Genomic DNA, 24,635 nt, shown 5'->3' with positions numbered 1-24,635 from the left:
ATTAAACAATGGAAGAAGTGGTGGAACACTGGACAAACTTGGGTCAGACCATCCATTAGGGTCTAGGAAGTGTAAGCTAAGAAAGACCTTGAGAGACCCTACATCCATCTATCTACAGAGATGTCTGGCTCCAAAGGCAAATATGTACCAGAATCAACAGCAAAAAAAGATAGATCAAGAGAGCTCAGATAGAACACAGGAATGACTGGTGGCTTAGAAGACTCATCATGAAGAGGCAATTAACAATTCCAATAGGCTAGTTTGCTGAAACTATGGTAGTGCTGACGGAATTTCACAATGTGAAATTGTGAATTCCACTCACAAAAGGTACAATTGGTGGCTATCAGTAGATGGAAGTTTACTCCTGCAAGTAGACCATTTCCAGAAAAACATATTTGAGGCCATAAGACCCAAGACATAATAAGACAAAACTAATGTTAATCGACAGAAGAAAAATACATGGGGAGGAAAAGAGGAAGAAGAAAAATAAGAAAAAAAGAGATAAACCAATTAGGTTTTGATGACTAGAGACTCATTGGAGAGAACATTTCTAGGTGCTGTTGTCCTGGCTGAAAGGGAAGTGCATAGGAAGAGTGTGCGGAGGATACTGAAGGGACTTCTTGCCAAAACATCTCAATCTTTGAGTTTTCCAGTTAAGGCTATGAATTGGAAGAACCCATATAATAAACTCACAAACACCACAGAGACAAACAATGAGTTATTAAAGATAAGTGCCATAAATACATTGAGCTAGTGTTGCTACTGCCTGGTCTTTTTCCCTCTGCTGTCAACACTAGACATGCTAATGTATCATGAAGAAGAAGCTGAAGTGATGCTTGGATTCATACCCTCATCATCCCCATTTCCTCCAATGTCACCAAAGAGGAGCACTTAAAAGCTTTTACTTCTCATTTAATGTCATCACAGCTTCAAACACAAACCAAAACAGAAAATATGATTATTTTATAAAAGCCAACATCAGAAGCCATGTTTTGAAATTGGTGTGTTTTAAAATTACTTTGGCAATTATAATTATTTAATTGTAATCACATTTTGGAGCTTATAGTAAGGACAAGAAACCCTGACTGCACCCTAATGGGATGCAGCTGGGTTGCAGAATACAGGAGGGAATTATTGTACATAATCTGCCGCCAATTCCACCAGGCAAGCACAGCCCGGCTGCATCCCGGGTCTCAGGCCTCCTTCATAGGCCGCTTTTCAAAGCCGGGAGTTTTCTGACTTTAAAAGTGGCCTTCGAAGTGTGCCTGGGACCCAGGATGCAGCATCGGCAGCAAATTATTTGCAATAATTCCTGGATGCATCTCGCAACCCAGCTGCATCTCGTTGGGGTGCAGTCAGTTTTTTTGTCCATGCAATAAGCTCCCAAGTTGCTCCACTTAACACAGGGGAAGGCAATCTTTTTGAGCCGGGGGCTGGGTTGCTGTCTCTCAGACAACTGGTGGGCCGAAGCCAAAAAACAAATAATTAAATATTTTTTTAAAAATTTAAATAAATAAATAAACCGGGACAAATGTAGGATTTTCAATGGTGGACACTTTTTTTAAAAAGTGGAGGGACATGCAAAAAAAAATTGCTGATTTTTAAAAATGTTAATATAAATGCAGGGTTCTGAGGCATCTATGGACAATGCCCCCTCCAAGCCCCCTGGCGTTCAAGAGCCAAAGGCCCCAGCGGGCAGGGCGGCAGGACCGGGCTGGGCCGTCCCAAGGCCCTTTCCGGGCGCGCATCCCAGCCCAGCAGGGCCGCAGGTTGCCTACCCCTGACTTAACACATCACATGGTGGTTATGGGAATGCAAAAACCAAAGCTTCTGAATTTGTCTTCCTGGCAGTGCAGAGAAGGAGAAAAGGAAAGAGAATATGAAGTTGATGCCTGCTGTGACTCATGCTGTTTGTGCATGTTGTGCTAAACTACACTTTTGTGTGACAAGGAAATGCAATGACCTATGCTGAATTTTAGCCTAGAGTTCCTTGGGGTATGGACTTGTTTTCTTATTTATACTGTAAAGTGCACATTGATAGTGATCAATATGTTAATAATAAATAATGTTCAATGGCACTGTGTGATATTTTGTTGCAACCTTCTCACATGGATTCTTTTCTCGAATGTCTAATTTCTAAATCCCAGAAAGTTCAAACCATATTTAACTAATATGAAGTGATTAATCTTTCTATAGTCACAAATAGGACTTGTTTGAGTTTCTGTTTTCTGACTTTTGAAGAAATTTTTGGAGATAAGTCATTTTTTTCAACACTGTTCATGTAGAAATGTTTGTAATTATCCTGCTAGAAACACTCTGCTGTTGCTACTACACTGGTTGAATGCATTGCTACTATGAGGGAAAGTTATGGACTGAACAAAAGCTGGAGATTTCATGTATTGTAGAACTGTTTATTCAGGAAGAGAAAACAACACATTATGGATAGTGCAAAAGGATCTAGGAAGAAGGGGAGAAGGAAATTAGCAGTTGAAGAAATTACGCCCAATGAAATGTAGGAGAAAAATGCCAAATTGCAAGGCTTACTTATTAGTCTCTCTTTAGGTACAGAAATTCATCAGCATTGCTTCAGTAGCATTGCTTTTATTTTCTTGTTGATTTTTAGTAAACACAATCTGATTCTATGAATTTCAGCTTTACCTCTGATAATCCTTCACATTGAACATGAGCCTGGATCCATTCTAATCTGTCCGAATTTTCCTTCTCACGAACACCTTCATTAACTTGTGAACACAGTTCTTCTGCTTTCTCCAAGGCATGTTTCAAATGGCTGTGATCAGGGTGGTTTTCAGGAGTGTTTTCTAATATCTATAGGAAAACAAACTGCTTCAGTTCCATTTAAATTAGAAATCTATTCCATTTTAAAGCACTTTTGCTAAATCTGCAAAGCCATATAAAAATACATAAAATTGAAAATCAGTGTGCAAAGGAATCTTGTAGCACCTTCAGTTAGTCTCAAAGATGCCACAGGATGCCTTTGCACACTGATCTTCCAGACTAACATGCTATATCTTTAAATGAAATTGAAAAGTATAACTTAATTCATTAAATCTAGGCCTAAACCAGTAAAAAAAAAATGAAACACTTGTCACTTGATTGTTGAAATGGTACAAAATGTACTTCTCTTCAAAGCAATCTCATTTTTATTTTCCTCGCATTGATCCTATATAACCTGAACATTCATTATTTTTACAATTCCCAAACCTTACATAGTCAATCATTTAACGAAGTCGGAAACTGAGTCATCACTTGTGCTCTTGTGCCATGAAGCAGGTAGGGCACTTTGACAGGAATGATCTGCAGGTAAGACACACAATTATAGCACTCTGGTTCCACTTTAACTGCCATGTCTGAAAATTCTGGGATTTCTAGTTTAGTGAAGCACTAGAATTCTCTGACTGACAATGCTAAACTGCAAATCCCAGGATTTTCTAAGATGACATCATGGCAGTTACAGTGGAATCATAGCAATTATGTAATGTGAAAGGTCCCAAAGAAGAAGAGGAGGGACTCCAATTGCATGTTGTTTTCTAAGAGCTTTATACAATCCTGCAGGGTACCTGTGTTTATTTAAAGTAGGAGTGCAAACTGCCAAGGCCTCTTGTGCAGCCCCCAAAGCGGGGGGAAAGGAAAGAGAAAAAAAACAACAAATAATGAAGAATCATACATCCAGAAGCATGTGAAAGGCATGAGCCTCAGCAAAAACATGGTGCATCTTCCTTGCCACTACTTTATCCAATTACCAGTCCCATCTAGATCTACTGAATCAGTTACTGAATGATAAATTATGCAGATCTGGTCACCCAGTGGGTCTGTTCCAGTTAAGACTGAGAATTAGATTTAGGCCTCTGATTCCAGCTTCTCAATGACAGCAGTTCTGCATATTGCCCCATTAGCCAAAAGACTTACATTTTTAATTATCAGAGGGTATCGTGTTACTCGTTGCATAGGTTTTAGAAGAAAGCTTGACAGTGGCATCCCTTTACAGCGAGGATCCATAGCTAACCTCTGAAATAGGAAAAGAGTACAAAAAACCATCAAACAGTGTATTTTCAAAATGCCAAAAGCAAACTGTAGCCCACATTTATTATCTACATTTAGGTAAAAGTCACATCCTGAGAGTGGGAAAGGGATTAAGTCATTATAACTTAACTAAGTCATTACAACTTAAATGCTTATGTTTTTAGGCTTGTGACTATACCACATGGTATTCCAAATATGTCACATGCTATTTTGGATACACACTGCTTATAATGCACAGATCATTCAAGGTTTAATATCTTCAGTTTTCCAAACTCCTACTCCTCCTTGTGTGTCACAATGAGTAATATCAAAATAAATAGTATCAGGTTGCTTGTTTGATACTATTTATTTAAAAACAGAGCTTTTCAAATAATGTTGTAATTTCATATGTGCAATGTGGAAGCCACCCCTCTTCATAGTCCTTCCCAGCACTGAACAAAAGGTGCACGTTTAGAGAAGTTAGAGAAGAAAAGCAGCTTGGGAACCGTGAGGGAGAGACATGGTTTTACTTCCTATTCTTGGGTGTAATCCTTTCCTCCACACTCATATAGTGTATACTGAGTGACTAGATGTCCTCTCTTCCAGGACATGTCAACCTTCTGTCCAAGAGGAATTGCAAAATGTCCTCCATTTTGAGCACAATAAAAAAACTTGAATTTATCTTGATATGAGTATTTTTAGTTTGTATTTGGGAATGTCCTACATTTCCTTGTATATTCTACATTTTGTGGTGCCTTGTTCTCCTTTATGGTTAGGACATCTGGTTGCCCTGTGTGTATAAGAGAGCCCTGGTCCATCACAATGTATGTGGTCAAGTGCAACTGTACATACCATACCAGACTATTATGGCAAAATGAAAACCAGCATTCCTTAAACAAGTGGAGAGGGAAGTGTTAGACAGAATACAGAAGATTTACATAGCACAGTTTTCCTAATACTTCCAAAAAAATGGAATTTCTATTGTGGGATGGGGAAGAGACAAAGCTCTGTTATATCTTATGAGCATCCCTCTACAGAAGCATTGGGATAAAGTATTATAGTCCTTGCATTTATTTATGTTCTCTGCAAACAAAATCTTGGCCTGCTAAGTGCAAAATTCTTTAGTAAGCTTACAATTCAATGAGCTCTTAAGGCTCCCACTATTGTGCTTTAAAGAAACATCTAACCAGCAGCTGTTGGAAACAGGATCCTGGATCTGATGAAACAGGACCCTCATGCTCCTTGAGATGTTCAAATGTTTTTTTAAAAAAATAATAAAAGTCTCCAATGCAGAATTATACAGTGCTTTTGAATCTCCTCTGATTTTCAAAAGTCATTTTTGAAAATACAGAGCCCTGGTAGCACTGTGGTTAAATGCCTGTGCTGCAGCCACTCACTCACAAACCATAAGGTTGCGAGATTAATACTAGCGAAAGGGCTCAAGCTTGACTCAGGCTTACATCCTTCCAAGGTCGCTAAAATGAGTACCCAGATTGTTGGGAGCAATTAGCTTACAGTTTGTAAACCGCTTAGGGAGTGCGTAAGTGCACTGATAAGCAGTATAGAAATGTAATTGCTATTGTTATTTGTTGCATTATATAAAAAGAGTGCTCTTTGAAAAAGGTTTGAAAATTAGCTATGCTGGCTAGAGAGTCTGGCAATTGTAGTCCCAAATAATTTATGTTCCTTGTTTTATGCGTTTAGAAAAGGAAATGAAAGGAGCTGAATAAGCTTTGAGCAGAACAAATCATCAATACTAATGTTCTCTTACTTTAACAAATTCTTTGAACTCAGAGACTTCATCTGTTTTCTGTTGGATGAGGGCTGCCCCATTAAGTTGACAGCTACAGAAACGAATATAAGGCTGCATGTGTGGAAGCTGGGCTGTCAGGATATCTCCTATCATTTTGACTGGCATCCTCTCCCCTGACATTTTCTTACGAACTCGCAGTGCTCTAAGTGGAAAACAAAAGAAAATATGGCAGAGATATTCTGGTAAGCATTTAAATTAATAAGAATCTCCTGGGTTTCCAGACAAAAGCAATAGAGATTTGGGGTACAACCAGTTCTTCACTGATAGAAGACTCTGACTGATTTTATATTTCTGTCATGGAAACAGGAAGGTTCCCATGATCGAACAGGAAGATTCCAAAATTACTCTGCAAACCCATGTATCTGTCATTCTGAACTGAAAGGTTCTCCAACCCTCCATATCAGATTTTGGAGGACAGAGGAGGCAGAAGCTGCACCAAGAAGCAAGAATTAACCTCTTCTGATTTTGCTGATGAAAGCCTCAACTTTCATCATGGTGGGAATCATGTGGTTCTTCAAATATTGTTGGATGGTAATTCTCAGAATTCCTCACCAGTGGCTTAGCTGACTTGGACAGCTCAGACCTGTGATTCAAAACTTCTTAAAGACCATATGATTCCCAACCATGATGTATGCTTCTGACTCCCAAGTGGATTATTGTGGTATTGGCAAGTCTTAGGCATAGAACTGGATCAAAGAGCCACTTGTCAATGGAGGAATTTGAATATAAACTCCTTTGTTGTAACTGATCTTGTGGAAAGACAAAGCAGCACTCTATTAATGTAGAGGATTTTGTGAAGCAGCAAGCTGCGCCATCCTCAGTTTTGAGGTTGCCCTCATACCGGTCGTGAATCACTCACTGTGTGAACTGTTCATTCTATAATGGGTTTTAAAATAGTTCATGAGAAACCCCCACCGTTTCATTATTCTAGATCTGTAAGAAATATTTGATAAGAAAATAAATTGCAAGATATGTTAGTTGATGGGAATAGCATTTCATTGTAAACATAAAATGCTATACAGCATAACTGTTGGTAACATAAACACATTTTTAGAGCATAATAGCTTACAAACAAAGCATGACTTTTATTTCCCGCAATATTTTTCCAAGAAAAAGGAAGACAAACATACCTCAAAACTTTATTGTTGATTTTTTAAAAAAATAACTTACTTCAGTAGTTTAATATTGCACATAATCAATTCTTTCCAGTTGACAAAAATCATAGCCACTTCTTTTTCAGTCAAGAGCTCAGAGTCCATCAGTGGCTTCTGGAAGATCTGTGGATTCAAGTGCACAGTTCAGAATGCATAATAACCATCGTGACTGTACTACATTTGCAGACTCAGCTAAAAATTAGAGTTCTTCTAAACTTAATTTCTGCCTCATTGTGAACATGTGACAGGATGTAATACAGCCAATGGCAAGCACTTTAAAATATCATTGGTTCCAATGAGAAAGAACTTTGCTCAGTTCACCCATTCAGATCAGTGGAGGCTTAGTGCCCTTATCCTCAGCTGGATCATGATCACAATTATTAGGCATATGTTGGCAAAAGCAACATATGCCTTGGTAGTTACCTGATGGTTTCCCTGAAAGCGTTTATAATTTACCATACAGGATACTGAAATGAATAACTGACATAATGACAAATAATTTTAGCATGAATATTGCAAATTTAGTTTAAGTTTGTAGTGCATAGGGAGTCTTGGGTAGAGTTTTTGAGGGGAGAGGTGTGTGCTCCAATATGAGATCAAAAATTAAACTCCAGAGTGATCCGTACCACCACTCAATTTTGGGGAGCACCCTTGTTACTCTGACACCATAGTTCTCAAGATCCTTAACCTTCTGAGTAGATATTTAATAGCGATGGAGGGGGTGCTGTGGAAAGAGGAAATAGGAAGTCTGTTACCATAAATCCAGTTCCACATAACTAAATCAGGGCCCACTTCACAATTCATGAATATCATATGTTAGGAGTTCACTATTTAGAGCTTAGATTTTATTCTTCTCTCAGTCTTTCTCACCCCAAGCATCTTAGGAATTTAACTCCTCCAACAGCAAAGTTCAGCTGTCCTGTTATAGTAAACATAACAGTGCAGTTGTTTGCTTGATCCCAAAAATGTGGTGTGCCTGTCCACTCTTCATTGCTGGGGCTTAAGGGGAGTTATGTCCCATTCTACCCTTCTCTTCTGGTCTTCTTGCTTATACATCAGATCAAGAAGATCTCTTAATGATTTTCCACTGTGGGACAGGACACTCCAGCATTCTTCCCAAGGCCTTTCCTAGGTTTTCCATTACTTTCAGTGGGGTTCCCCCCTCCATCATATGCCACGTTAGTTTTAAAATGTAATATTCAAAATCTCATCATGGGTTTGAATGCAGTTACCTACTGCATAACTTAACTAACTTGCATAATTTACATATGGCATTGAAACAGTGCCATTCAACAAAACACTTCAACTAATGAGAAAAATGGGTCAAAACCATTGTTCAAGCCCACTAAAACCATCCACATTATGTAGTGGCTCAGGATAATAGGGATTTCGATTGCAACTTGCATTTATCCATTTGAGCAGGCAATTACATACAGCTATTTCAATTACACTTAGGTAAAGCCTGTATAGCCCCTCTCCACAAAAGGTATAGCTAAAGTTATGTATATTTGTAATTGCCAACTTGACTTCCATAAGGACATGAGCCCAGCAATTCTTATGCAGTCCAGTAGAAGTCACTAGAGTTCATGATTTTGAAAAGCATACCTACAACAAGATTTACAATGATATCAGCAAGAAGAAACAGACCGAAGGCATTTATAGAACATGTATAATTAGGCTCACCTCAGTTACCAACTGCAAATCATTCACATAGTTTTCTTCTGTAACTATAAGTTCATGGATGTACCCCTGCCGTTTCCTTTCAGTGGGTGTCAACATGTCTAGGAGGTGCAAATCAGCACACCCTGGAAAACACAAGGATGGGAGCAAAATTCACTCTTTCAAAAATACTAACATTATTCCTCACAGAACACATGATGGTGATTAGTTAATTCTTGGTTATTTTAGCAGTGAACAGCAGGAAACTCAGTTTGTGGGATCTCTTATTTATTTGGAAAAAATTCTTTAAATTATTGAAGCTCAGGTCTCATTGTACTCCGCCCTGGCATCTTATATACAGATATGTTTTTGTATGGAGGAAAATCCAAGCCCATGGCTGAAATATTGCAGGCCTACCAGGCCAGATTAAATTTAATATTGCAGGCCTAACAAGTCAGATTAAATTTAGTAGCATTTTTAAACAACTGCTGACAAATTTAGGGTCAAATGAAGTATACTTAGCTAGCAGCTCTGTCTTTTTTGTTTTTTTCTTAAGTACAGATGACCTGATCCGGATTGTCCCCCTAAAATGAAGAGTAAGTGGTCTTTAATTCCTTGCCCCCATGGCAGTCCCAACTAAAGTCTCCCTTGCAGCTCCCATTTTTATTGCTTAAAAGTGATTGATTTGTTTTATTGGCAATACAGTTCTCATCTAGGATTGCAACATGGGCAAAAGGTTAAAACTCTTGTGCTTGTTAGGCTCATGAACTAGACAGAATAGAAATCATATAACAATTTTTTACTGAAAATATTCTTCAGAACTACAGAATCCAACTCTTCCCTGAATGACATTTTTGACTCTGTCAGCTGGTTCCAATAACATCTAGTGGCTTACTTTCACGAAGGAAAATTTTGTGCAAGTTGACCCTTCTTTGCACAAGCTGGATTCCATAATTTCAGGTTGCAGTTCTCATGTTGTACTGCTGACTTTAACACAGATGTGTGTGTGGTGCTCAAGTAGATTGTCTGTATACTGGTAGAATAAACTATATAAGGTAGCTTTCCAATAAAAAGTCCCAAAAGAATATCAGAAACTATTATTTTGTTCAAATGTATCAGGCATTTTTGTGTTGTTCCTGTTTTCACATGATTTCAGTTTTCTAAGGCTGCCCCTGCCCCCATCTGATTTGCTTGCAATATCCAAAGACTGAGGATCCCTGCTTGTAAAAAAAAGTGAAAATGAACAGATGACGTGCTATCACATCAAGTACTAATGCCTCTCCCATTTTATGGATCTAAATCATCTACTAAAGCTAATAGCAGTTAGCTGTTGGATATAACATTTTCACCAATTTTTCTGCATTTTTTTAAAAATTAAACTACAGATAATGTATTTCAGTATAATTTTTAAAATGGCATGCATACACAGGGAGCTTTTAAGACAAGGTAAAATATCAGGGTTAGTCCAAGACATTTTGCTCCCTGAGACAAAGGACAAGATGGTGCCCCTTTGCATTCTATGTATACAAGCTAATTAGATCAATAGTGGCATTTTATTATTTATCTATTATTTTAGGTATTTCTGTATCACCTCCCAGCCCACAAGGCCTAAAAGCCGTCTAAAAACAATCCTAGAAACCAGTTTTGAAACAGCTAAGATAGCAGTTTCAAACACTGAATGCCATGCAGAACGGCATTGTTTTGGCTGTCCACTGGAAGCAAAAAAGAGATGGGGTCACCCCAACTTGTTTAAGTAGGGAGTTCCCAGTCAAGGCACTGCTACAGAGAAAGCCTGGTTACTGGTGATCAGATGGCATCTTCCAAAACACACTACAAGAAAAGGCTATCTGGTGTGTGTGTGTGTAGGACAAGTTGCATGACACACCCACAGTTCTGGTTGCAGTTCCATGCCTTCTAAGATCTACTGCTTTGTGCAGTCATCTTACACTGCCCAAGGCCCTATGAATGACATTTTCACTGCATGCCCTAGAAGAATGATCCTAAATATACAGATTATCAGCTTGAGGACAGGAAACTGTAGAGACTGTAATTCTGTCATAAAGTATAGCTGATGTTCTGTTTGCTCTCCATTGGAAGCTGATAGGAATGCTATGCCAACATTGCTAGAGTGAGGTATAAGCAGGCTACATCTGATTCTCATAATATAAATCCAGCTCCACTGATGTCCCATGATAGCAGCACCCTGATGGTATAATATTTTCCTCACCTAGGCTACATTCGCACTACAAAAATAATCCAGTTTGACACCACTTTAACTGCTATGGAATCATAGGATTTGTAGTTTGTTGTGGTACCAGAGTTCTCTGACAGAGAAGGCAAAATGTCTCACAAAACTACAGTTCCCAGAATTCTACAGCATTGAGCCAGGGCATTTAAAGTGGTATCTAAATGGATTAGTTCTGCAGTGCAGGTGCAGCTCTATTATCACACAAGGAACCAGTTGCCTTGGCTGTAGGGCAAAATGACAATCTGAATCTGATTCTGATCTTACTGCATTACTAAGCACCTTTTATCCTGTTGAGGTATTGTCCAAATAAGGTGTCTTGCCTGGCCTTTCTGCCAGTCATTACACGGTGAAGTATTATTTTTTTGTGCCAGCAATGTCAATACAGTCAAATCATTGTTCCCAAAGAGCTTACCACCAAAAATAATAGAAAGACAACAGGAAAAGGAAGAGAATAATGTGTTTGGTTGGGAATGAGTATTTAATACAAGCAGTGGAGAGTGATGCACTGCTGTGCTCTACTCAACACAGGAGGATCCAGACCCACTGACATCAGTGGTTAATTAAGGCCAGGGGTGAGGATTGTGAAGCCCTCCAGATGTTGTTGACCTGCAACTCCCAATATTCCTTACTACTGATTATGCTGGCTAGAGCTGTTGAAAACCGCAGTCTGACAACACCTGAAGGCCTGCACAATTCCACCCCCTGGTTATGACTAGCTAAAAACCCATTGGATTCAATGAGTTAGCTCTGGGAATGACTAAATTTAGGTTCTCCAAAGAAACTCTATAAGCTTTTATTTGTGATTTCTTCTATGGGAACATGGAGGCAAGCACACCTCAGAAGACCACCATGTCCAGGAAACAAGCAGATAGATATCTAATACCCAGCTGTTTGTGCTTCATAATTTTGTAAATCAGGGATGACACTGAATGGGACAGTAACACTATTAGACAAGGGGAGTAATTTGAAGTTAGATCAAATGTAGGTAAGTGCAGCTCCTTAAACTCTGTGAAAATCTACATACCAGATTGGGAGACATTGTGGAATGAAGTCCTAAAGGTGGAGATCCTTGAAACTAGGCAGTGGCAGCTTCTGCAAATGGGAGTTCATCGGTTCAGGTAAATGCTAATTCTAAGCATTAATGTGTAACCTAACAAAGACCCAGAGGTGTGGCTCCTTCCGTATGCTTTTCCTCTGAAATGGCTTTTTAGACTTTTCCCCTTCTGCCCATGGGATTTCAGTCATGGCATACATATGCATATAGATTATGGATGGAAAGAATATTAAAAATATTTTTAAATGATCAAAATGGGCTTGAGTGGCACAAAACACAGGTGAAGAGAATCCTCAATTGATGAGAATCTTCACAGTTCAGGAGGTATTCTCTGCAAAATTCATACATAGGTTTTGCACAGAAAACAGCATTTTCTGTACAGAAGAAATGTGAATAGTATTTGAAAATGGCACAGGTTTTGAAATCTTTCTTACAGTGAAAAGAAAATCACTAAAAGTATTTGTTGCTTCCTTTGAGAAAAAAATTAGCATAGAACTGCATCCCTAAAGATGTACATGTGCACACATTTTTTCTTTCATTTTATTTTTACATTATGTGTCACACTTGTTTTTGCAAAACTACAATATAAATATTTTCAATATAAAAATCCATGAATTTTTGAAGGTATATTTATACATTGTTCTGGAATATAATTCTTCAAGTGCATCATGGGACCACACATTTGATTTTTCAGAGACCATCCAACTCAAATCATAAGATACAGTGGGACCTTGTTATCCGCTCAGGTTTGCAAAAACTCTGAAGCCACAAAATGTAAACTCAGGGATCCCAGAATTTTCACAAGTGAGATCTGAATTTTCAGATCATGATATTGACATCTGTTGTAACATCTGCAAAATATGAAATTTTGGATTTGAAGTTTTATGGAATAAAAGAGGCAAAAATCATAACTACATATGGTTGAAAGCCATATAAACTGACTAATGATGATGATCAACCCAGAAGAGGCTTCCAGGTATCTCACCCTGTCACCACAAGGGCCTTCTCAGAATCTATAAGGTTAAAACTTGTCCCACATCCCGAAGTGGACTTTGCCACTTTTTTCATTTGTTCACCATCTTCTTGTTGGTGGTTTGCAACCAGGGAAGATTAATCTGTTGTGGAACTTCCAACTCCCAGAAGCCCTTACCAGTGGCTATGCTGGCTATGGCTTTTAGGAATTGTGGAGCCCCTATTCAATTTCAATTTTAATTTTGTATATTTATTATCTTAATAGTTCATGGATTTCATTGATCCATAAAATAGGAAACTTCAATAACATATACCAACTGTGTAGCTAAATTACTAAAATGTTCAAGGTTGTGCCCAACCATTTATAGCTTTGGACAAACCTGATCTAGATGGTTTTTTCATCCGTACCCCCAGCTACAGGAGAATAATTTCAGCCACATAAAAATAACAATACAAAGACTGAAACAGCAGCTGGGGGAGGGTTAAAATGGTGTTATACTACTAGAATACTGGACAGAAATAATAGTAATAAAATGGCCAAGAAGATAGCTCTAATTAATTTAGTAATATTATTTATAAACAAAAAAGCAAGCAAGTGTGCATACCATCACTTTTCATCCTCTAGGTAGATAATAAAACTTAATGGCAGCCCTGTGAAAGACACTATCCATCATCAAAGAAATATCTGAATAAATGCATTATATTTAGTATAGGATCTCAGTCATTGCCAATAATATGTAGTCAATATTTATTTCAGAAAGCATCTCTGTGTTATTTCTCTATCACCTTCAAAAGCTGCAGAGAGAAATTTTCTATATTCTTAGATTAAATTTACTAATAGAAAACATGTAGGGGAGGTGAAGAGTAGCCATCTCTGAATCTTCGCTTTTCTTCAGTGGAAAAGTACCTGAGGCTCAGGTCACATCACAAATCTTTAAAAAAAATAAATTGTAAAGTTTTGCCTGAATATTGATGAGACTAATGGACCTATAAGGTTCAGAATTATATGTATTTGCCTGTGTGCGTACACACACACACATCACAGCCAGTGTGGTAGAGTGGTTTGATTGTTGGACTATGACTCTGGAGGCCAGGGTTCAAATCTTTGTTCAGCCATGTAACCCACTGATGACCTTGGGCAAGTCACATTCTCTCAGCCTTAGAGGATGGCAATGACAACCTCCCTCTGAAGAAATTTGCCTAGTAAACCCTTAGGGTTGTCATACGTCAGAAACGACTTGAAGGCACACAACAACCAACTATCAGAACACTGAGGTTCCAGCTCAGAAAGATATAGCCCACAGAATTACCGTAAATAAAAAAGTTTTCCTTATGATGGCTTCCCATCACTTACAAAATTAGTACAATTAAATACTTCACCAGGGAAACATCTGATGCCTACTGGAAGAAAATTGACTACTTTACTCTTCTGTTTCATCATACTGATTATAAATCTAGGATTAAGCAAAGATTACACTTTAGAAAAAAATGAATTAGCATTATGGTCCAATGAGATCTCATATAACTCAGAATAAAATGATACTTTATTGGAAAACAGAGGGCGAAGAAGTCATAAAATTGTCAAGCAAAGACCAGGGATATTTCATACTGTCTCTTCAGGTCTAGCAGCTCATTCACTAATCTGTGTTGCTGCTGTTGTGTGTCCAAGTTGTTTGACTTATGGGACCTCTATCATGGGTTTTTTTCTTGGCAAGTTTCATTAGAGGTGGGTTTGCCAATGTGATCCTGAGGCTGAGAGTATGTGACTAGTCTAAGGTCACCCAGTTTCCTACTTTGATCATATGCAGCTTCTGAACACTCTTTCTCCCCTTAAAATTTCCTTGCATTCATGACTGGTCTATGTGGGTGTGATGTAACTGGAACTAGGATACTTAGCTGGAATTCTCAAAAAATCTTTTAATACTACCATTATCACGTAACATACAATGGGGGGGGGGGGAGAGGTTCATAAATGTAATTTGCAAACACAGAACATAATCTGTTCAGTCTGTTAATCTGTTTCATACAGGAGTTTCTAGATGAAATGGATTTTCTAGATCCATGTCAATCTGGCTTCAGACCTGGCTATGGGACAGAGACAGCTTTGGTCACCTTGGTGGATAACATCTGCCAGGAACTGGACTGAGGCAGTATGTCCCTGCTGGTCCTGCTAGATCTCTCACTGGCTTTTGATACCATCGACTATGGTATCCTTCTGAATCACCTCTCTGGGATGGCACTTAGGGGCACTGTTATGAAGTGGTTCTGGTCCTTCTTGGAGGGGTGAACTCAAAAGGTGGTGTTGGTCCCACAAAAAGTCCCACTGGGTTCCGTTTTGTCCCCCATGTTATTCAACATCTACATGAAACCGCTGAGAGAGGTCATCCGGCATTTTGGGTATGCTGATGATACCCAACTCTCTCTCTCAATTCCATCTGATTCCAAGGAAGCTGTCTCTGACTGGGGCCAGTTATAGGGATCACATAACTCCCTTGCTGAAACAGCTTCACTGGCTACCAGTTCATTTCTGGGCACAATTCAAAGTGGTAGTTATGATTTATAAAACCCTACACAGCTTAGGTCCAGATTATTTGAGACTGTATCTCTCCATACAAACCTGCTAGAGTGCTGAGATCTTCCAGGTAAAGCTTTCTTTCAGTCCCTCCACCATCACAGGCTCACCTGGTAAGGACACGAGAGCGAGCCTTCTCGGTGGCTGCTCCTGCCCTCTAAAATGCCCTTCCATGAGAAGCAAGGCTGGCCCCCTTCTTGCTGGCCTTTTGTCGGCAGGTAAAAACAGCTCTGTTCAGGCAGGCTTTTAATGTTTAGTTATGGGATGGGCTTTATATGAGATGAGTTTTGTGCTTTTATTGTGTTTTTAATATTTGTAATGTTTTAGCTGATGTTTTTTTTTAAAAAAATTATTGGAACATGTTTTTAAAATTGTTATTGTGAGCCGCCTTGGGTCCCTTTGGGGAGAAAGGCAGGATAGAAATAAAATAAATAAATAAATATCCCCAGCAAAAGTATCACCTCTTTTCTTCTGCCTTGAATCTCTTTCTTTCCTCTCATTTTCTCTCTGCCTACTCCCTTCTCTTCAGTGGACAGCTAAAGAATGTATTTGCCAGACATCTGAACTGATGGCTTGCAGATGGCTTTTCAAACTAGGATTAGGGCTGCTAGTGGACCACCCTGCTTTATAGTAATTATTGTATTTTTCTCTGGAATTTTTATTTGTATATTTTAAATCCTTAACAGAAACAAGGCATGGAGCCTAGGCTACATGAGACTCTCAGCCAAACTTCAAAGGTCCTATGCAAATAGCTTGTTAAAGCTGCTAAAAGAGCAATCTGTTGTTTTTGCCTCTGGCCATATCTGCACTGGCTTCAGCCCTGTTTTGCTGCCAGCATGAAGTCCCGTTGGAAACACTGCCTCCAAGTACGGTGGAGTCTCTTTCTTTGGAACAGAGATTGAATGGCTATCTGTCAGGAGTGCTTTGATTGTGTGTTCCTGCTTGGCAGGGGCTGGAACTGGATAGCCCTTGTGGTCTCTTCCAACTCTATGACTCTGTGATTGAGTACCTCTTAAGGAATACATCCCACAATAGGAAAAAAGCTTAACTGCTGTAGCTCATCAGAGAAAATGGTTTCTCCTGGATATCTGGTACTTTCCTGGTTTATCAGGTTGCTTAACGTAGCAAGTCCCAATATTCTGTCAGCCATAGGCTACTGTAGGATAAAGTGACAAGCCAGAAAACTGATTAAAAAGTTATTTTATTGTCTACTGAGGTACTTTTGAGTGATGAATAGAAGGACTATGCGAGTCCGTAAGAGTGTAGAGTATAAAGTAAGATATTGTGGGAATCATAAAGGAATCTCAACATGCTATTTCTGCATCTTTCAAGTGTCCTTTTCACCTGCAAACAAAATCTCAAGTCTTCACATTGGAAAGGGGTGGAGGGACCCATAGCACATGGAAGAAGGCTTAAGCTTAGCAATGAGTTTGAAGTCCCTATTGGCCAAGTTGAGGTACCTCAATACAATAACATTTCATGTGAACCCATTAACATTGGTGGCTGCTTAACTGAACCCAAAAGAATTTATTCCAATTTGTATCTGGGATTGTTATTCCATTTCAGTCTTTTGGCAGCCTGATATAAGTTGCCAAGTTATCTTAGTTTATTTCAAGTTGCTGTAGATCAGGCTTTAATGTTTTCCAAGTGCAAAGTGTCAAGCTGCTACTTGTAAAACAGAGCATAACATCTTAGCACTCACTAGATTAAACTTTCAGAGACTGATTCTGTAATGGGCTTACAAAATTTATTTCAACTACCAATATATTTATTTGTTAAAGCATTTACATGTCTATGTGCCTTTGGAATTAATGTTCTTATTTTGTACACAGTAGAATTCACATTTATAGATAAGACTGCTGCAAAAATACAAACCCACGTGACAACAAACTTACATTAGCTAAATGGATTTTAGGAAACTAAGGGCCGGTACAGGCAGTTCTAAAGGCAAGGCTTGATACTGTCCCTTTGATCACCAGATCTGGGCCATGGAAACCACACACTGTGGCCCAGATCCGGCGTCTAAACACCACACCGCCGGAGCACCATGAAGCCAGCCCATGTGTGGGCAGGCGAGTGGCTTCCAGGTGGTGTCACGGTAGCATCAGAGCATGCATCATGTGTATGCCACACCCCCACAAGGCAGCTTTTAGTGCCGGTCTGCACCGGCTGTAAGTTTCATTCTAGACTTAGTATGGGAAAACTTTAGTCTTTTGGCTCAGTTTTGCTCATATTAGGTGGAGATTATGGAAATTATGAGCCAAAACATCTAGAGAAGCAAAGTTTCCCCACATCTATTCAATATGTAAACACCATGCTAGATTCAGGCAATTATGCAATTCTTTTCACATAAAGAACAGAATTTGGGCATCATAAGGGAATACTCTAAGCGCTATTCAAAGTGCCGATCCTTGGTGAATTTCCAGAAAAGAAAGGAACAACTGTACCCAACATGTACAAATATGGCATTAGTCTCAGGCACACTGGGGAAAAATTGCTGGTCCTCTACATAATAGTACAAAAGTGCAGTGCTTTTCAGTCTATCAATAGCATGTTTCTGGAGAAAGACCCTCCATTGGAAGCAAAACAGAGATACAAAATGACCAAGTGACCTGATAGAGAATTAGATTAATAAAAAAGCAACTCTTTTACATAACATGTGTTAAAATTGGCATTAAGGAAACACTGACAACTGGGATCAGCCTCCCCTTGAATGTTAAACAGGATAAATGCTGATGACTTTCAGTAGTGAAATTTGGAGTTTAGGCTATTTCCTTGTAGTGTCACTTGCTAAATTCCATATGTACACAGTAACAACACAAGAGACGTTTAGTCTAGCTTTTATATGAAGAATTTAATTATCTATACATGTAGCTAATTGTAAAGGCTGTATTACAGTTGTTAAAGCTGAAGGTTTTATATATTTATATATTTTACATTCATATCAAAGAAAATACTGAAGTGCAACTGAATAAGGAGCTTCACTTGTTCTTTGCACCATAAGAACAGAGATAAAAGGAAGTCTACAACACTGCCAGCATGAAATTTAGAAACAGAATACATAAACGAGATAAAATGTTAAAGGTATTAGTAGAGATGCTATATTGTGCTTGAGGCATAGGGCTTTTTCTCCTATGTGCTGGCCGCACTAGGTATTTAATTAAGAGCTTATAACTAATATATGAAAGACAAACATAGCTTTGACTACAACATATCTACATAAAATTTGACTGTAACCTCCATTTCATATTACGTGTATAAATTCCACAGTCTAGTTTTTAAAAAATGTAAACATTGGAAATTAATTGCAGGAAGATATTTCTATACATTCTTTTTGTCAAGATAAGATAATTATTTGCTCAAGGATGCTGTTCCATAGTCACTAAAGTAACTGTGATGATAAAAGTTTACTTAACCTGAAAAAACATTAATTCTCAAGAAACATATAATTCTTGTATTCTTTTGATTTTATATGAAAAACAAAACAAATCTGAGACATAGAACAAAAAGGTGCTTACTATATGTAGTTACAAATAAGTGTGCAAAATATAACATAATGGAAATAACTGTATTATACATGAATATTCTTTCTTGCACATGGAAGGAAATTAATTTCATGTCCATGATGTATTTACACACATACACACACACATACACTCTACAAGAACATCCAACATATAACAGTACAACAAACAAAATACCTCAGCTGAACTTGTAATTGAGCACATTTTAATTTCCTTTAAACCAGTTTTAGTAGTACATAAATCCTGTTCTTTTAGTAGTACACAAAGAAAAAAAAAAGACAGACAGCAACAACATTGGACAAATGAAAAAGTGAGAATACAAGCCTCAGATTTTTGGACATTTGGAACAATTTTAATAACACATGCAGCATTCCTTGATAGTGGGTCTTTTTGCAATAACAAAATTGCAATGACAAATACTTAATTTTCTTTAAAAGGCTAAAATAGGCATTTAAAAATATTTATACTATTGAAAGCACCTGTGTCAAGGTGGAGAAATAGGTGGGTAACTATGAAAGCCACAAAAGGACCCACTATCCTGTGTTTTTTTGTCTTTTTTGTAATTTTGCTTCTATATCTGTAGATATTAAATAAAAACATTGTGATTACATGCAACTAATGCAAAATGAGGTAAACTGCTCTGCAGTGTGTTCTTCTACTCAGAAGGCAGTAGATGATCATGCTGGAAGTCACATGATCAAGGCTGCATCTCCCAGCATCCCTCTGGACAGTGATATGGGATAGTGGGTCTCTTTGAGGACTTTCAAGCCTGAGTGGGGGATGGACAACATATGATTCCTAGAAAAAGGAGGAAAACAACACATAAGCAAAACAAAACAATGAGCAAAATTCAAGCTAGGAAAATGAGCCTGGTATGTAAACAGCGTGGTGCAAAAATGATAAAGGTCACATGCTACAAGGGGAATGGAACTAAAAACCAACACAAATTTAGGCTTGCAATATAGAAGGTCTTCAAAGAGAGTTAGATAAATATATAGCAGTGGCCAAGTTCCAAGTTCTGCAAAACACAGCAGAATCACAGCAATGCTGCATGTTTGTTTGTTTGTTTGTTTTTAAATAAGTATTATTTCAGCAACTTCTGACAAAAGTTGTCACTTACATTGCTGGCTTGGGTCCATATCTGTTGTTAGTTTCACATAGTTGGATGGGAAGAGACCCACTTGTCCATTCACTTCTCCTTTCCACCAGTCAGGGTCTTCTTTATTGAGGACATTTATGATCTGGCCTTTGTTGAATGCTAGTTCATCATCATTCTGTGCAATGTAGTCATACATACCAATTACTTGGCACACTGGAAAACAATAGACAACTTTTGAGATTTAAGATTTAACATTTTCAAAAATGGACTATGTTTTTCTTTTTTTTTTAAAAATGGATAGGAGATAACATGTTCTTACAGTGAGCATACAGCATTACATCTGATGTGAAACTGAATTTGGAAGGCAAGAGCCTCTGATGCACCATGCTGATCCTGCCTCACAATCCTTAGTCTCAAGGTCATAAGGCTTTTCTGGTGCTAACATGATCATGAACTGCTTTTTCCTACTTCTCTGTGCTAGGTAGTTCTTGCATTTAAACATTATAAATGTTTTAAGTATGGGATAAATAATGACTTCTGTTAATGCAACACCAGCTTAGGTCACATCAAATAACTCGATTCTTGGTGCATCTCTGAGGTGTAAGGCAGCCTCTAATACTAATTAGGATAGCTACACTTTAAAATGTTATGTCAAAGTGTTGGTTATTACCTATAAAGTCCTACATGGCTTGGGCCCAAGTTACTTGAGGGAGCGCCTCTCCCTACATAATCTGCCCTGCACACTCAGAACAACAGGCAAATATCTATTGGAATATCCTAGGGTGAGACTGTCTGTAACTCACCAACGAGCATTTACATCTGTTGTTCCTCCTGCATGTTGGAATGGACTCCCTGAGGAGATTTGTCTCAGCTCTTCCTTGGAAGTTTTTAAGAAAGCGTTGAAGACTCACCTATTCCGCTTGGCATATCCCCCTGATCCTTCATAGAGATAATTATCCTCCTACCCCATCATCCTCCAATGTTATGAGTATTTGTGATGATAATTTGTAATTATGAGATTGTAAAATGTGAGATTGAGTTTTTAATTCGTTTTTATAGGATGTCTTTATATGAGGTTTTTAGTGGAATTTTTTTTACTATATTTTATGCTGTAATACGATGTGTTGTACATCTATATTTGCCTGTGAACTGCTTTGATCTCCCAGGAAAAGCAGTATAAAAATAAAGATCTATTATTTTATAAAGAAATAACAAGGAGGTGCAGTAATTTCTTTGAAAACATACTTACTCATTGGAGATGCTAATCTGTTTTTGTATTATCCAGATCTAATTAATCAAAAGATTTTAAATCAGCATCTGAATTTTTAAATAACTGGGTAAACTCAATTTCCATCATCCCTCACCATTATATTGGCCAGGTTGACATGAATTGTAGGCCAACATCAGGAGGGCTACAGATTCCCTATCTTTGCCCACTGACAGCTGCATCCTCCATTTCATGTTGTTTCAATTTCTTAAGGCTTATTTCTGATACCATACTTGCCTACTTCTTAACATTAGCTTATTTTCTAGTTAACTGAAAGGAGAGGAGGCTTAATGCTTGACTACTGTATTTGGCAAGGCAGGAAACTTAAAACTAAGGAGAGAGGGGTTGGAATCAACAGCAATATCCCTCAACAAATGACTGAGGGATAGCTTCTGCAGTGTAACTAACTCATAAACTACCTTTATAGTAATGGAATGGTGGGCTTACTAAATGGTGGAGAAAAAATACTGCATGTTTTAATGGCCAGCTTGTGTTGCAACTTGGGCAACTGAGGATGTTAAGATGATGAAGAAGATGGGAGAAGATGAGCATTTGTTATACTATTCTAAGGCACACTTTCCAGTCACACAACAAGACTCTCAAACCCCAGAGGCCTAGCCTACACTGTACATAATCTGAATGACTGACTATTCTCTGTAACACAGTGTGTTTCATAACTAAGGTCTAAAACACATTGCAGGAATCATCCAGTTTGAGACTGCTTTAACTTCCCTGGATCAATGCTAGGGAATTCTGGGAACTGTAGTTTTGTGAGACATTTAGCCTTCTCTGTCAGAGAGCTCTGGCGCCACAATAAACTACAATTCCCAGGATTCCCTAGCACTGGGTCAGTAGTCTCAAACTAGATTATTTCTGCAGTGTGTTTTGGGCCTAAGTGGACCATAAGAACTTATTGCTGAAATAAAAAATTCAGTTAACAGACAAATATATATGAAAAGAGCTCCCTTTTTAGAGACAGTTTGTAAACCCCTAATGCAAGTCAGACAGAAATGTATCATGGAACATCCCAGCATACTTACCTGAAGGTAATGCTGTTGTTTTAGGTGGCTCAGTTGGTGTAGTTTTACTAGTACCAGGGCTTAAGAGTTTCACATAGTTAGCAGGAAACCATCCAATCTGCCGTTTTTTCCCACGAGCCTAATGAGAAAATGATGGATAGAAATCTATCTGTGAATATATTCTTAGTAATTAGGAGCATCTTGGTTTAAAATCTGTATTTAAAATATTAGAAAAGGGCTGAGTGATTTCATAGACACAATGAAGCGTTCTGAGCTTGCTGAGATAAGGGGGCTTAAATCTAAAGTTCACTGTGCAAAGGGAGGAGACCATCAATTTTCTTTATGTTCTTGCACACAAATCATGTTGAGGATAATGTGCAGCCTCCCAGATCTTGCTGAACTGTAACTCTCATCATCCATGTTAAAACAGTTTTAACTTATCTCCTCTTACCTATTTTATTCTTAAATCTAAAACCACTTCTTTCTCAGAGGTGAGTTGTTTTAAAATGAGAAACCAGCAATATTGTCAATGGTATATCTACTTTCTCTAAGCTGTGGAAGATAACATGTAGCTTGTGAAGCATCCAGAAGGCAACTGTCTCACTCTGCAATGATGTTGTTGCTGTGTGCATTCAGGCTTCAGGTGTCCAGTGACTCCGTGAGTGGGGTTACACTAAATCAGTTTCAATTGGTGAGTATTGTTGACATGGACAAGGCGCTGTGTCAAGTACGGAAGACAACATGGTTTCTTCATTCATGTCCCTCTTGGCTGGCCATCCAGGGAGGAGATGCAATTGGGCTTCAAATACAAAATACCATCAAAGTATCTCTCAGGGAAGGAACTTTCCATCCTGTTTAAAAGAGGCAGTCGTTAAACCACTGCTGAAAAAGCCCTCCCTGGATCCTCTGGAGCTTAATAATTACAAACCAAGAACAAACGTTCCTTTTTGGGGGCAAGGTGATTGAGAAGGCAGTGGCCTTTGAACCCCTGGTGGTCTTAGCTGATGTACGCTTCCTTGATCCATTTCAAACTGGCTTCAGAGCAGGATACAGAGTTGAGACTGCTGTGGTCGCCTTAGTGGATGATCTTCACTTCAGCACTGATGGGGAAGTGTGTCCCTGCTGGTGCCCTGAGACCTCTCAGAAGAGTTTGATACCATCAACCATAGTATCCTTCTGGGACACTTGAGGAGGTTGAGAATCAAGGGTACTGTGTTGCAATTGTTCCAGTCCTACCTCCCAGGTAGGTTCCAGATGGTGGTGCTTAGGGAGAACTGCTCCTCAAAAAAGGAACATATGGCATACCACAAGGTGCCATACTGTCCCCAATGCTATGTGAAACAGCTGGGAAAGAGCATTTGGAGGCATGGAGTGGGATGCTATCAGTATCTTTATGACATCCAAATATATTTCTCCATGCCTACAAAAACAGTTTCACTAAGGACCGTATATTTCTTCTGAATGAATGCTTGAAAGAGGTAATGGACTGGATGAAGAAAAACAAATTGAAACTGAATCCAGATAAGACAGTGGTCCTTACTATCAAGGGTCCTAATCTGAGGCTGCAGGTGTATCAACCAGTTCTAGATGGTGTCACACTCCCTCTGAAAATTTGGGAGTGCTCCTGGATCTGTCCCTCCAAATGTATGCTCAGATAGATGTGATGGTCAGGAGTGCCTGTTATCATATTTGGCTGATATGCCAACTGTGCCCCTTCCTGGAGGACCTAAAGATGGCAGTGCAGGTGCTGGTAACCTCAAGGCTGGACTTCTGCAATGTGCTCTATATTATATTTTATTTTTGCTTTATTGGAATAACCACATAGTTACATACCTAACAAACAAAACATTAATTCCTATTTCATTATTTTAGCCATTACTCTTATTTTCTCATAGTATTGATGCCCCTTTCCATTTTTCTTCATATTGTTGTAAAGTTCTGTCATTTTTAGACATTGAAATCATATCAAAAGTGGCTAGTTCATTCAATTTCAAATTCCATTCTTCTATTGTTGGGACAGTACTGGATTTCCAATATTTAGCAAATGTCAATCAGGCAGCAGAAATCATATACAAAACACTCAGTTCATCCTGGACCAAATTATCAGATATTGCATCAGTAATATTTAACAAAAATAATTCAGGAATCAAAGGAATATTTTTCCCCAGTGTAAGTGTTATATTTCTATGTATCAGTTTCCAGAATTTTTTAACTTTACTACACTGCCACCAAAG

The 24,635-nt window shown here is 38.4% G+C and overlaps 1 protein-coding gene across 4 annotated transcripts in view; it reads right to left on the bottom strand.

Moving 5' to 3' along the window:
• ITSN1 (intersectin 1) overlaps positions 1-24,635 on the bottom strand; it is a 106,523-nt gene that overhangs the window by 15,183 nt on the left and 66,705 nt on the right. For 3 of the 4 annotated variants that reach the window (XM_042456443.1, XM_042456444.1, XM_042456445.1), the window contains 7 exons: positions 22,423-22,540; positions 20,137-20,328; positions 8,671-8,792; positions 7,004-7,110; positions 5,792-5,975; positions 3,928-4,026; positions 2,659-2,826 (listed from right to left, as the gene is read on the bottom strand). In XM_042456443.1, coding sequence (XP_042312377.1) covers positions 2,659-2,826; positions 3,928-4,026; positions 5,792-5,975; positions 7,004-7,110; positions 8,671-8,792; positions 20,137-20,328; positions 22,423-22,540 — 990 coding nt within the window. Of the gene's footprint in view, positions 1-2,658; positions 2,827-3,927; positions 4,027-5,791; positions 5,976-7,003; positions 7,111-8,670; positions 8,793-18,320; positions 19,815-20,136; positions 20,329-22,422; positions 22,541-24,635 lie in introns of those variants that run through there. The other variant, XM_042456446.1, reaches the window with a different exon arrangement.

The sequence above is a fragment of the Sceloporus undulatus genome, chromosome 3, assembly GCF_019175285.1.
Source record: "Sceloporus undulatus isolate JIND9_A2432 ecotype Alabama chromosome 3, SceUnd_v1.1, whole genome shotgun sequence".
NCBI classification, from domain to species: domain Eukaryota; kingdom Metazoa; phylum Chordata; class Lepidosauria; order Squamata; family Phrynosomatidae; genus Sceloporus; species Sceloporus undulatus.
Note: the sequence above shows the minus strand (reverse complement) of the source record. Positions and strands in the feature narration are given on the sequence as shown.